Consider the following 14,261-nt stretch of genomic DNA (forward strand, 5'->3'; position numbering starts at 1 on the left):
CACAGAATAGCTAATAAAATAGGACAACTCAACACAGAGTAGCCCAACTGATTAAGATGGTGATAGACTGAAGCACAAGATAACAAAATCAGTTCAGCGCTGTACTAGCTTGGTGAAGGCGTCATCAGGTTTTCCAACTTACAATCAGATGAGACGGAAATACTGACATTTCCGTCATGACACGCATGTATCCCCAGCCTAGGGAACCTCAGTGGTACATAATAAACATAATAAAGACTAACAATCAATGGGTATTGTAAAGATTTTGGCAAGAACCTCAAGGGAAGGAACCGAAAATCACATCATTGAGAAAGGGAATGCTGACTGAACAGTGATAAAGTCACAAATGGGCATTGAAGGTCTTCCTCATGAGCGGTGAGCAATTACCAAATATCTTTTCATAAGAATAATTTTTAAGATGCTTTTGATTTCAACTTTCTGAATGGCACTAAAAATTTACAATAGTACTTCAGTGTTGCTGCAAGATTCCTATGCAGACGCCCCTTTTAGGGATAGGGTTTTCAAGGGAAAAAAGACAAAGCCCCAATTATTAACTGTACAGTCTATTATTGAACCACATTAGAGGGGTAAATTTAATTGAGGCTTATTTTATAAATTAGCTACAGTTCATGTAATTACACAGGAAGAAAGGACACTCGCAATTTAGAACATTTTGAGAGACATAAACCAAAACTTACCGAACTTTTGGGAACATTCCCTCGCTGTGTGATGTTTTTACTGTGCTTCTCGTTTGCCATTCGGATCCTCTGTTTGGCCACCATTATTCTGCTGGGCCGATCAGGTTATTTACCACACAAACTGACTGAAATTCAGCAAAAAGACATCAAATCAAATTCAAATCAAAGAAAATTAGTTTTAATTAACATCTGAAGGGGTCATTTGGACTTCCACTAAAAATAAATCAATGATTTAAGAGGAAATGACAACCTCAAAAGACCCGCTCTAATCTATTTAAAGTTTACTTTCATTCTGTCCCTTTCTTGGATTTCCTGCTCTTCACCCTAAGCAGTTCCCAAGCCTTTACCAAAGCTCCTCCAAAATCCACAAATAATGAAAGGATGGGATGGTCTGGTGATTCTTTTTCCCTCCTCTCAGGAAAGTGGCTGACCTTTACTTAACGTCTCCCCACATGATGGCAGTCGAAACTGGAAGCTACGCATGATGACAACAGAGTCTAATCCATGTCCCACTGACGTTATGAAAAACTGAGTGGCGGGTGACGCACTCCAATAGATTGCATTAATATCCCTTCCTTGAATGAAACCTCGAACAGTTCATGTCCTTACTGCCTCTGAGTTTATATTCCCCTTACTGAATTAGCCCAGTGACTACAAAAGTATGCATATATTACTCAAATTCACTGCACATGGGTAGTCAAATAAGCTGTTTTTCATTTTGCAGATCAGTTAGCGTTTATGGAGATCAAAGGCGGCAGTCAAAACTGAGTCTGGAAACGACAAGGCTGTTGATAAGATTTGGGAAGCTGTGAGGAGGGAGGCAAAGTTGAGGCGATAATCCAGAACCAGTGAACAAGTTACTCAAATAACCCAGGAGTTAATAAACATACTGCATTTCCTCTTCCATTGGCCTTATTCTATGACTGGCCTTATTCTATATGACTGGCCTTATTCTATATGACTGGCCTTATTCTATATGACTGGCCTTATTCTATATGACTGGCCTTGTGTGCTTTCACTTCTACCTACCACAACTCAAAGGCACCTTGCATTTATATAGTAACCTGAGCAACATCTTCAGGTGCTTCACAGGAGGTATACATTAGCCAAAAATGGAAATACTAGAATCGTGACCAAAGTTTGGTCAAAATGGTGGGTCTTAAAGTAAGAAATAAAGGTGAAAGGATACACAGAATGGAGGAGGTACATAAAAGGCCAAAGTCAGAAGTAAGGAGAGTAGGGTTATAGAAGGCTACAGAGATAGGGTGGGGCAAAACCATGAAGGGATTTAAACAAGAATGAAAAATTTAAAATTGAATGCATGGACAGGAGGGGGAAAACCAGGATCCAATGTAGATCACCAGGAACAGGGATGTGGGTGGGCAAGGCAGCAGGGTTTTGGATGAATTGAAATTTGTGGAGGGTGCAGACACAACAGAGACCTGGCCAGGATAGCTTCAAAGCAGTCGAGTCTGGAGGTGACAAAGACCTGGATGAGAGTTTCAGATCCGCTAAGACAGTAGCGGAGTTGGAAAGTAGATGGTTCTCATGTTGGAGGGTATGTGGGCAAAAGTTCAGCTCAAGGTCAAATAGGATTCAGACTGCAAACAAACAGTCTGGTTCAGCCTCAGACTATGACCAAGGACAGGGATGGAATGGGTGGTGAGGATGGAGAGTTTATTTGGGGAGGGTCGGCGCGGGTGTTTCAGACTTTATAATTGGAGGAAACTGCAGCTCATCCAGGACTGGATATTGGACAAGCAATGTAATAACAAAATGGCAATGTATAGTACAAGAGGAGGTACAGAAATAGTAATAGGTGTCACCAGCATGCTTGTGGAAACTGATCCCATGTCTGCAGATTATGTCACCAAGGGGCAGCATGCAACTAGCAGATCCTTGGGCAAACTCGAGGGGCAATGATGCAGGGTGGAAAGAGAACCCATTGCTAGAGATTCATTTACAATTGGACAGTCAAGAGTGAAACTAGGTGACGACAATTCCACTGAACTGGATAATGGAGGAAGGGAGTTGAAGGAGGATGGTGTGGTCATGTCAAAGGCTGCAGACAGGTTGAAGAGGGATAATGCAGTGACCACAGAGGGTGTAATTTGCATCTTTGGTTAGGGTTGTTTTAGTGCTGTGGAAACCTGCCTGGATAAAAGAGCTGATCTGCGCACTCATACACTGTTGCATAAATCGTATGTTAGATACCAATAGAATCAGTCAATATCGTACACGAGGCCGCCATTAGGCCCAAGTCCATGCCAGCTCTGTAGAGCAATCCAGTCAGTCCCAATCCCCAATCTATCCCCATAGTCCTGCAAGTTTATTTCCTTCAAGCATCCTTCCAATTTCCTTTTGAAATCAAACATCTCCACTTCCACCACCCTCGTAGGCAGCAAGCTCCAGGTTATTACCACTCGCTGAGTAAAAAAGTTCTTCCTCACATCTCCCATGCATCTCTTGCCCAAAACCTTAAATTCGTGACAACTAATCCTTGTACTAATTCCCCTGGCTCTTTAAATCAGTTCATTTTAGCCCTATCTAAAGGCTAACAGTTAGTTTAGTGTATGTTACCTGGGCCCACTGCCCTCCCCCAGCCACACCTGCTCTTTGTTTTCTCAATGAAATTGATCCGGATGAAACTGACGAGCACAGTTGCCGATACTTCAATCTCCGATCCTGCTGTCTTCACAGTCCAGAGTGTCTGCAGCCACGGCATGCGGTAAGTCCATTGAGGTGAAGAAGGAGCAGCGGGACCAGAGAGAAGTCCTGAGTAAAGGTGCCCCGAACACCCAAAAAATCCACGAACGGCCCCCCCGGCCGCAACTTCAAAGCGCCCGCGGGAGATGGCTCAGAGAGCATCTGCAGCGCACTGTCGGCAATGCTGCATGCCTTTATTTAAACCACTGCAAAAAAACCCTTAGCAAATGTAATCACCTCTAAGTCTGCCAAATGATGCTTCACCTCCCGAAGGACGTGGATGAGCTTTCCGGACGTCGATGGTGGGCACTGAGGAAATGGCTTATTACCTGCACCAGCTTCCCCCCCCCCACCCCCGTCCCCTTCCCTGCTCCACCCTCTCAGCTCACCCCGTCCCAGCCCGCCCCCCCCCCGCACCATCTTCCCCTGCACCCCCCCCCACCCCCTCCTTCTACCCCTCCCACCAGCACCATCCTACACCTGTGTAGGGGCCCCAACAACCCCACTGCCTTGTGGGCGTCTCGGGAGAGACCAAGGCTAAGGGAGTAAACCCTAACAGAAAATCCGGAGTGGAACCCCGTAGGCGGTCATGTGTCACCTTTGGCATGTTTCCGACAGTTCCTGCAGCCATACTGGTGCCAAACGTCGTGTCCTGCACTCCTTTGGACCCCACCAGAAAGGCCGAGAGGGGGGTTTTGATGACTGGGCAACTCTCAACCTCCATAAATTTGCCCAGGCATGCGCCATGGAGAGGTCACTTCATAGTTGCCTCACAGCGACTAAAACACGGAAGGCAGCAGTTACGGGTTATAAGTCCAGATAAATTGGCGTAGAAACTGGGCGCCACGGGTTGCCTTTGTCGGTGGGAGGTCATTGCACCTCACTGGACAGCTACCGCCCGCCTCAAACCGGGCAGCCCCCGGTCAATAAGGTTCTGTCCCGCCACAGTCTGCCTGCTTCAATGGGTGCTTGGAGCTCAGGGTCATTGCCCGAAAGGTGGACTGATACACCGCACCAAACATGAAAAAAGGAAAGAAGGTACCAGCCCTTCGCTTTGCAAGCTGGAACGTCAGAACTGTGTGTCCTGGCCTGTCGGAAGACCTTACACAAATCACCGATTCTCAGAAGACCGCCATCATTAACAACGAGCTCAGTAGATTCAATGTGGACATTGCAGAACTTCAGGAGACTCGCCTCCCCGCGAGTGGCTCTCTAGCAGAGCAAGACTACACCTTCTTCTGGCAGGGCAGGGATCCTGAAGAACCAAGACAGCATGGAGTGGGCTTCGCCATCAGAAACCCCTTGCTCAGCATGATAGAGCCTCCCTCAAATGGCTCGGAACGCATACTGTCCATCGACTGCTCACCACCTCTGGTCCAGTACACCTACTCAGCATCTATGCTCCAACACTCTGCTCCCCACCTGAAGCTAAAGACCAGTTCTATGAACAACTCCATATCATTAGCAGCATCCCCAACACCGAACACCTATTCCTGCTGGGGGACTTTAATGCCAGGGTTGGGGCCGACCATGACTCATGGCCCTCCTGCCTTGGGCGCTATGGCGTTGGAAGGATGAATGAGAACGGGCAGAGACTGCTTGAGTTGTGTACCTATCATAACCTCTGCATCACCAACTCGTTCTTTCACACTAAACCCTGTCACCAGGTTTCATGGAGGCACCCAAGATCACGTCGTTGGCACCAGCTAGACCTCATTGTCGTCACAAGGCGAGCCGCCTTAAACAGTGTTCAAATCACACGCAGCTTCCACAGTGCGGACTGCGACACCGACCACTCCCTGGTGTGCAGCAAGGTTAGACTCAGACCAAAGAAGTTGCATCATTCCAAGCAGAAGGGCCACCCGCGCATCAACACGAGCAGAATTTCTCACCCACAGCTGTTACAAAAGTTTCTAAATTTACTTGTAACAGCCCTTCAAAACACTCCCACAGGGGATGCTGAGACCAAGTGGGCCCACATCAGAGACGCCATCTATGACTCAGCAAAGACCACCTACGGCAAAAGTGCGAAGAGAAATGCAGACTGGTTTCAATCTCATAATGAAGAGCTGGAACCTGTCATAGCCGCTAAGCGCATTGCACTGTTGAACTACAAGAAAGCCCCCAGCGATTTAACATCCGCAGCACTTAAAGCAGCCAGAAGTACTGCACAAAGAACAGCTAGGCATTGCGCAAATGACTACTGGCAACACCTATGCAGTCATATTCAGCTGGCCTCAGACACCGGAAACATCAGAGGAATGTATGATGGCATGAAGAGAGCTCTTGGGCCACCCATCAAGAAGATCGCCCCCCTCAAATCTAAATCGGGGGACATAATCACTGACCAACGCAAACAGATGGACCACTGGGTTGAGCACTACCTAGAACTGTACTCCAGGGAGAATGCTGTCACTGAGACTGCCCTCAATGCAGCCCAGCCTCTACCAGTCATGGATGAGCTGGACATACAGCCAACCAACATGCGCGATGCCAACATCATCACCCTCTATAAAAACAAAGGTGACCGCGGTGACTGCAACAACTACCGTGGAATCTCCCTGCTCAGCATAGTGGGGAAAGTCTTTGCTCGAGTCACTCTGAACAGGCTCCAGAAGCTGGCCGAGCGCGTCTACCCTGAGGCACAGTGTGGCTTTCGTGCAGAGAGATCGACCATTGACATGCTGTTCTCCCTTCGTCAGATACAGGAGAAATGCCGTGAACAACAGATGCCCCTCTACATTGCTTTCATTGATCTCACCAAAGCCTTTGACCTCGTCAGCAGACGTGGTCTCTTCAGACTACTAGAAAAGATCGGATGTCCACCAAAGCTACTAAGTATCATCACCTCATTCCATGACAATATGAAAGGCACAATTCAACATGGTGGCTCCTCATCAGAGCCCTTTCCTATCCTGAGTGGTGTGAAACAGGGCTGTGTTCTCGCACCCACACTTTTTGGGATTTTCTTCTCCCTGCTGCTTTCACATGCGTTCAAATCCTCTGAAGAAGGAATTTTCCTCCACACAAGATCAGGGGGCAGGTTGTTCAACCTTGCCCGTCTAAGAGCGAAGTCCAAAGTACGGAAAGTCCTCATCAGAGAACTCCTCTTTGCTGACGATGCTGCTTTAACATCTCACACTGAAGAGTGCCTGCAGAGTCTCATCGACAGGTTTGCGTCTGCCTGCAATGAATTTGGCCTAACCATCAGCCTCAAGAAAACGAACATCATGGGGCAGGACGTCAGAAATGCTCCATCCATCAATATCGGCGACCAAGCTCTGGAAGTGGTTCAAGAGTTCACCGACCTAGGCTCAACTATCACCAGTAACCTGTCTCTAGATGCAGAAATCAACAAGCGCATGGGTAAGGCTTCCACTGCTATGTCCAGACTGGCCAAGAGAGTGTGGGAAAATGGCGCACTGACACGGAACACAAAAGTCCGAGTGTATCAGGCCTGTGTCCTCAGTACCTTGCTCTACAGCAGCGAGGCCTGGACAACATATGCCAGCCAAGAGCGACGTCTCAATTCATTCCATCTTCGCTGCCTTCGGAGAATACATGGCATCAGGTGGCAGGACTATATCTCCAACACAGAAGTCCTTGAAGCGGCCAACACCCCCAGCTTATACACACTACTGAGTCAGCGGCGCTTAAGATGGCTTGGCCATGTGAGCCGCATGGAAGATGGCAGGATCCCCAAAGACACATTGTACAGCGAGCTCGCCACTGGTATCAGACCCATCGGCCGGCCATGTCTCCGCTATAAAGACGTCTGCAAACGCGACATGAAATCATGTGACATTGATCACAAGTCGTGGGAGTCAGTTGCCAGCATTCGCCAGAGCTGGCGGGCTGCCATAAAGACAGGGCTAAATTGTGGCGAGTCGAAGAGACTTAGTAGTTGGCAGGAAAAAAGACAGAGGCGCAAGGGGAGAGCCAACTGTGCAACAGCCCCGACAAACAAATTTCTCTGCAGCACCTGTGGAAGAGCCTGTCACTCCAGAATTGGCCTTTATAGCCACTCCAGGCGCTGCTTCACAAACCACTGACCACCTCCAGGCGCATATCCATTGTCTCTCGAGATAAGGAGGCCCAAAAGAAAGAAAGAAAAATCCTTGTACCATCAGCTAATGGGAACAGCTTTTGTCGATCTCACCTAATCTTTGGAATTCCCTAACCCAGAGGACTGTGGAGGCTCAGTCATTGAGTACATTTAAAGCAGAGACTGACAGATTTCTGAATACAAATGACATAAGGAGATATGAGGATAATGTGGGAAAAAGGCATTGAAGTGGATGATCAGCTACGATCGTATTTAATGGTGGAGCAGGCTTGATGGGCTGAGGGCCTACTCCTGCTCCTATGTTCCTAAACCTGTCATAATCTTGTATACCTCTATCAAATCTCCTTCACTCCAAGGAGAACCACCCCAGCTTCTCCAACATAACCTTGCAGCTAAAATCCCTCATCCCTGGAACCATTCTAATAAATCTCCTCTGCACCCTCTCAAGGGCCCTCACATCCTCCCCAAAGTGTGGTGACCAGAACTGGACGCAATACTCTAGTTGTTGCCTTAAAGTTCCTAAAGTTGGAGCTTTTCAAGGTTCAGCATAACTTCCTTGCTTTTGTACTCAATACCTCTAATTATGAAACCCAAGATCCCATACAAGTGCTAACTGTTTGCTCAATATGTAATGCCACCTTCAAAGATCAATGCACATGCACCCCCAGGTCCCTCTGTTCCTGCACACTCAAACTGTGCCATTTAGTCTATATTGCCTCTCCCTATCCCTTCAGCCAAAATGCATCACCTCATATTTCTCTATTAAATTCTATCTGCCACTTGCCTGCCCATTCTGCTCATCTATGTCCTGCAGTAGTCAACTGGTATCACCCTCACTGCCTGCCACACCTCAAGTTTGGTATCAGCAAATTTTGAAATTTTACTCTGTATTCCAATATCCAAGTCATATATAATACATCAAAAAACAGCAGTGGCCCTAGTACTGAACCTTGGGGAACACCACTGTCTACCATTCTGAAAAACAACCATTTGCCACGATTCACTGTTTTCTGTCCCTAAGCCTTTTTAGCCAACAGGACACCAACCCTCCTATTCCATGAGCCCGAAGTTTGTTAACCAGCCTTTTATGTGGTACTTTATCAAACGCTTTCTTCAAATACATATAGACAACAACCATTGCTTTCCATTCAATCACCTTCTCTGCTGCGTCATCAAAAAAATTCAATTCGATTAGTCAAGCATGCCCTGCCTTTTACAATTCTGTGCAGGCTCTACTTAATTAACTGAAACCTCTCCAAGTGCCTGTTGATTTTTTTTCCCTGATTACTGTTTCTAAAACCTTATCCACCATACATGTTACACCGACCGACCTGTAGTTACTAGGAATGTCCTTACACCCTTTCTTGAATGCGTCACATTTGCCACACTCCAATCTACTGACATCTCCCCTATATCAAAGGGGAGATCGGAAGGTTATGGTAAGCCCTTCCACTATCTGCACCACCACATCTTTTAGCAAACTGGATGCAAGCCAACTGGAATAGGTGATTTATCTACTCAGCATAGCCAGTCTTTCAAGTACATCCTGCCTATCAATCTTCATGCCATTCATTACCTCTCCCATCTGCACTTCTACTAATATCAATTTTTATTTTGAAGCATGTCAGATCATTTGTTTAATGCTTATTTTAAAGTCATTCATTCGTAGAAAAACACCAATTTGAAAACTCGTACACACAAAAGCTTTAGAAAAAACAGGAATTAAACTATGGTCTTTACAGCTGAAGGTAGCGCATTTCAATAAACGCAAGTGACACAGGTTAAGTTGATTTACCTAATGTAAACATAGTAACATTTCCGAGAATAAAATAGGGATTTACAAGTCTGCAATTCTAAGTGACAAATTACCAACTTCAGCCAATGTATTTTTGGGCAGGGGAAGGAGAGGAAAGACAGTATATTTGAAATATTAGATTTTCCTCATTTTCTCCCTCCCTCTTCCAAACAACTGATCATACAGCACCACCAGCACTCTGGAGCAGTCCATCTCCACATTCTCTTGGTGAGTAGAGAAATGGTGTTGGGGAAATTGATGGGATTAAAGGTCGATAAATCCCCAGGGCCTGATAATCTACATCCCAGAGTACCTAAGGAAGTGGCCCTAGAAATAGTGGATGTATTGGTGGTCATCTTTCACGATTCTATAGACTCTGGAACAGTTCCTACAGATTGGAGGGTAGCTAATGTAAACCCACTATTTAAAAAGGGAGGTGGAGAGAAAACAGGGAATTATAGACCAGTCAGCCTGACGTCAGTAGTGGGGAAAATTCTAGAATCCATTATCAAAGATTTTACAGCAGAGCACTTGGAGAACAGTGGTAGAGTCGGACAGAGTCAGCATGGATTTACGAAAGGGAAATCATGCTTGACAAACCTACTAGAATTCTTCGAGGATATAACTAGTAGAGTTGATGAGGGGGTGCCAGTGGATGTGGTTTATTTGGACTTTCGACAAAGTCCGACATAAGAGGTTAGCGTGTAAAATTAAAGCGCATGGGTTGGGGGTAGTGTTTTGCGATGGATAGAAAATTGGTTGACAGACAGGAAACAAAGACTAGGAATAAACAGGTCTTTTTTCAAATGGCAGGCAGTGACTAGTGGGGTACCGCAGGGATTGGTGCTAGGACCCCAGCTATTCACAATATATATTAATGATTTAGATGAGGGAACTAAATGTAATATCTCCAAATTTGACACAAAACTGGGTGAGTTGTGAGGAGGATGCAGAGAGGCTTCAGGGTGATTTGGACAAGTTGAGTGAGTGGGCTAATACATGGCAGATGCAGTATAATGTGGATAAATGTGAGGTATTCCAGTTTGGTAGCAAAAACAGGAAGTCAGATTATCTGAATGGCTATAAACAGAGAGGGAAATATGCAACGAGACCTGGGTGTTCTTGTACACCAGTCGCTGAAGGCAAGCATGCAGGTGCAACAGGTAGTAAAAAGGGCAAATGGTATGTTGGCCTTCATAGCGAGAGGATTCGAGTACAGGAACAGGGATGTCTTGCTGCAATTATACAGGGCCTTGGTGAGACCACACCTGGAATATTGTGTGCGGTTTTGATCCCCTCATCTGAGGAAGGATGCCCTTGCTAGAGAGGGAGTGCAGCGAAGGATTAGCAGACTGATTCCTGGGATGGCAGGATTGACGTATGAGGAGAGATTGAGTCGGTTAGGATTATATTCGCTGGAGTTCAGAAGTGTGAGGGGGGGAATCTCATAGAAACTTATAAAATTCTAACAGGACTTGACAGAGTAGATGCTGGAAGGATGTTCCTGATGGTGGGGGAGTCCAGAACCAGGGATCATAGTCTAAGGATATGGCATAAACCTTTCAGGACTGATGAGAAATTTCTTCACCCGGAGAGCGGTGAGCCTGTGGAATTGGCTACCACAGAAAGCAGTTGAGGCCAAAACATTGTATGTTTTCAAGAATGAGTTAAATATATATAACTCTTGGGGTGAAAGGGATCAAAGGATATGGGGGGAAAGTGGAAACGGGTTACTGAGTTGGATCAGCATTGATCATAATGAATGGCAGATCAGGCTTGAAGGGCCAAATGGCCTACTCCTGGCTCCTATTTTCTATGTAATGGTTTGCGGAAATTTGAAGTGGGAAAGTGGTTAATTTAAAATGCAAATAAAATCAACTGGCTTTCATTTGGTGATATCTCTTACACTTAAAATAAAAACCAAACAGAACAAAGTAACCAGAAATGTGTTTCCTCTTCTGTAGAAGCATGATCCTATTGTGCTAAAATGTTCACAAGAGTAGCAACCACAGACTGTGTGTATACAACACTTGACCCTCTTGGCCTAATCTCTAAACCATTATACAATCTTGGCCCCATCTCTAAACGATTACATATACTGATTCCATCTGACAGGTACCAATATTCAACAGTTATGTGCAACTCCATATGGGAAGAAAGCTCATCAAATTCACACCCAGAAAAAGCTGAAATACTGTCACAGCCTTAACCAAACAAATAAGAGATAAACAGATTTGGCTCAGTTGGTAACATTTTTGTCTCAGAGGCAGAAGGTTTAGACTCCAGGACTTGAGTATGAAATACATTATTGAATCTGTTGTATCAAAGTTTCAATCCTTCAGCTAACACAATAAACCAAAGAACCATCTGTGGCACTCATTGATGTTTAAACATCCCATGGCACTATTCAAAGGTTTACCTCAAGTGTCCTGGACAACAATCTTCACTCAACCAATACCAAATAGCATTCACTGATTTTATCATCAACATTTGTGGCACCTTGCTGTGATCAGATCTCATTTGCCCAGTGTAACTGGGCAACATAATTACATTCTACCTTAAACATTCTGGAACATTTCTAAAAGACAGGAGAAGGCACCACATAAATGGAAATTATTCCCTTTTCTCATACATGCCATACACACAAGAATACACTAACCCTCATGTCCCTGCCCTCAGTATCCCTTGAAAAACAGATTTATCCAAAAAAAACATTGGGCAAAAGGCAATTTCAGAACCCAGGAATTAAAAAATAAAATCAAAAATTAAAAAAGCACATTGATCGGTAACACAAGCACGCTGTTAATCAACAATAACATTGATATTTAGGATTGAAGACAAGCCTGGTCATTGAATCCTATTAACATAGAATATTTTAAAAATAATTCTACTACAGAAACTCATCCTCTTAACGGGGGGAATCTCAAAGGCATTTTTAAAACTATAAATCGGCCAAGAATTATTTATTGTAAGGGTTTTTAAAAAAAATAGAGGTTGATTCCTGTGGCTGTATCTGACTCCTGAGACAAGCTGGTGAGTCTCACTAACTCCCATCTGCAACAGTAGCTGTCTGACCAGGGATGTAACAGCACAGGAAGGGTGAGGGAAGAAAGCGAACAACTACTTAAAACAAAATAAACATTCCAGTTCCACAGAGAAGATTTTTGCGTTATTGTGAATTTAGACAGAAATAGTGAGCGTCCCTTACCTGATACCAGCCGCCGCCCGGAGCCTGAGGAGACTGAAAGCGGCGACCCGCCGGAACCGGAAATATACACCTCACCCTCCGCCTGCACAACATAATCCGTCCCTCCACCCCCATTTTACACCTGCCACTCAACACCACACACACCCCAGCCCATCTTAAGAAATATCTTTGAACAATTCTGTTCGAAATCAATCGACCTTCAGTTGATCCAGATCCCGTTCCTTACCCAACTGTAATTGGAAGACGCGGATGGAAACCACAGAGAGGCCGCTCGAGCGACGTGTTGCTTAGCCGAGGGGCGGGGCGGGGCGCGGCGCGGCGCGACCTCTGACCCCGAGGAGGGGGCCGGGGAAAATGACGGTATTTCCGGCTGAAAATGGCACTGTCCACGCCGCTTTTGGCAGGTTGGTGATTTCAATCGTTGTAGAGTTTTTAAATGAAGCAACCTGTCCTCCTGTTTGCAGATATATATATATATATATATATTGGTTTTACATTGTTGATGCCGGAGGGATTGGGGGAAATGTAATCTCTAACTATTTTAGCAAATGTGCATACACGCGTTTTTACTTACATGTGTATGGGAGGGTGGGGTGAAAGGCTGCAACCCTACAGCAAGCAGTGGGATTGAATGCTAATAGAGAGCCCAGGGACCGGCTCTTATCATGATTGAGGGGATGTCACTGTTGGCAGGTGAAAGCACATCGAACGTTGACTTGGGAGAGGGCGATGGGTATTACCACGTACAGGCCTGAGGACTGGATGTCTGCCTTCATTCCAGAGTGGGATGTGTGGGAGTGTGAGCCAGAGAAGTAAGTCGCCTGAGGTTCGCCAAACTTAAAATAAAACAGGGACAGTCGAGGGATTGTGAAATAGAAGCAGGCAAGTGCAGAAATACTCAGCAGGTCTGGCAGCATCAGTGGAGAGTTAACGTTTCAGGTCGATAATATTTCATCAGAAAGAAGAATTAGGTCTTGGTTTCGGATTTCTTTTTTGTTTTGCACCTATGGGAGTGCACTGAAAGTTATTAATACTTCCAGACCACCCGACAGAATAGTAGAGAAACTTGGCCAGCTGCTTTTTTATATATAATAAACAAAGCTTTGAGTTCTTGTTTACATTTGAATGATTCTTGAACAGGCCAATCCTATGTGTCAATCTCAATTGATAGGTGAGTCTAGCAGAGCTGTTTGTGCAGAACACATTGAACTTTGAAAACAGGTGTAAATTACAGAGGAAGTACAGAGCACATGTACTGAGGCAAGATGCAGTGTATCCCAGAAATAAAATATTTAGCACACAGATGACAGTGATACATAGAAAGATAGAAAATAGGAGCAGGAGTAGGTCATTCGGCCCTTCGGGCCTGCTCCACCATTCAAAAAAGATCATGGCTGATTGTCTAATTCAGTACCCTATTCCCGCTTTCACCCCATATCCCTTGATCCCTTTGGCGTTAAGAAATATATCTATCTCCTTCTTGAATACATTTAATGACTTGGCCTCCACTGCCTTCTGCGGTAGAGAATTCCACAGGTTCGCCACCATCTGAGTGAAGAGATTTCTCCTTATCTGAGCTCTGAATGGCATACCTCGTATCCTGAGACTGTGACCCCTGGATCTGGACTCCCCAGCCATCGGGAACATACTCCCTGCATCTAGCCTGTCTCGTCCTGTTAGAATTTTATGGGTTCCTATGAGATCCCCTCTCATTCTTCTAAACTCGAGTGAATATAGGCCCAGTTGACCCAATCTCTCCTCATACGTCAATCCTGTCCTCCCAGGAAT

General features: G+C 45.4%; 2 protein-coding genes across 4 annotated transcripts in view; one reads left to right on the forward strand and one right to left on the reverse strand.

The window, feature by feature from the left end:
* LOC137375429 (stress-associated endoplasmic reticulum protein 1) overlaps positions 1-12,803 on the reverse strand; it is a 30,712-nt gene extending 17,909 nt beyond the window's left edge. The window contains exons 1-2 of one of the 3 annotated variants that reach the window (XM_068042634.1): positions 12,474-12,576; positions 699-823 (exon numbers count right to left, since the gene is read on the reverse strand). In XM_068042634.1, coding sequence (XP_067898735.1) covers positions 699-782 — 84 coding nt within the window. In that variant the 5' untranslated portion in view covers positions 783-823; positions 12,474-12,576. Of the gene's footprint in view, positions 1-698; positions 824-12,473; positions 12,626-12,699 lie in introns of those variants that run through there. The other 2 variants (XM_068042633.1, XM_068042632.1) reach the window with 2 other exon arrangements.
* The window catches only part of eif2a (eukaryotic translation initiation factor 2A), a 69,282-nt gene continuing 67,801 nt past the window's right edge, over positions 12,781-14,261 (forward strand). The window contains exon 1 of the mRNA XM_068042631.1: positions 12,781-12,877. Within this exon, the coding sequence (XP_067898732.1) occupies positions 12,850-12,877 (28 nt within the window). The 5' untranslated portion in view covers positions 12,781-12,849. The remainder of the gene's footprint in view (positions 12,878-14,261) is intronic.

This window comes from Heterodontus francisci, chromosome 11 (assembly GCF_036365525.1).
Source record: "Heterodontus francisci isolate sHetFra1 chromosome 11, sHetFra1.hap1, whole genome shotgun sequence".
Classification (NCBI taxonomy): domain Eukaryota; kingdom Metazoa; phylum Chordata; class Chondrichthyes; order Heterodontiformes; family Heterodontidae; genus Heterodontus; species Heterodontus francisci.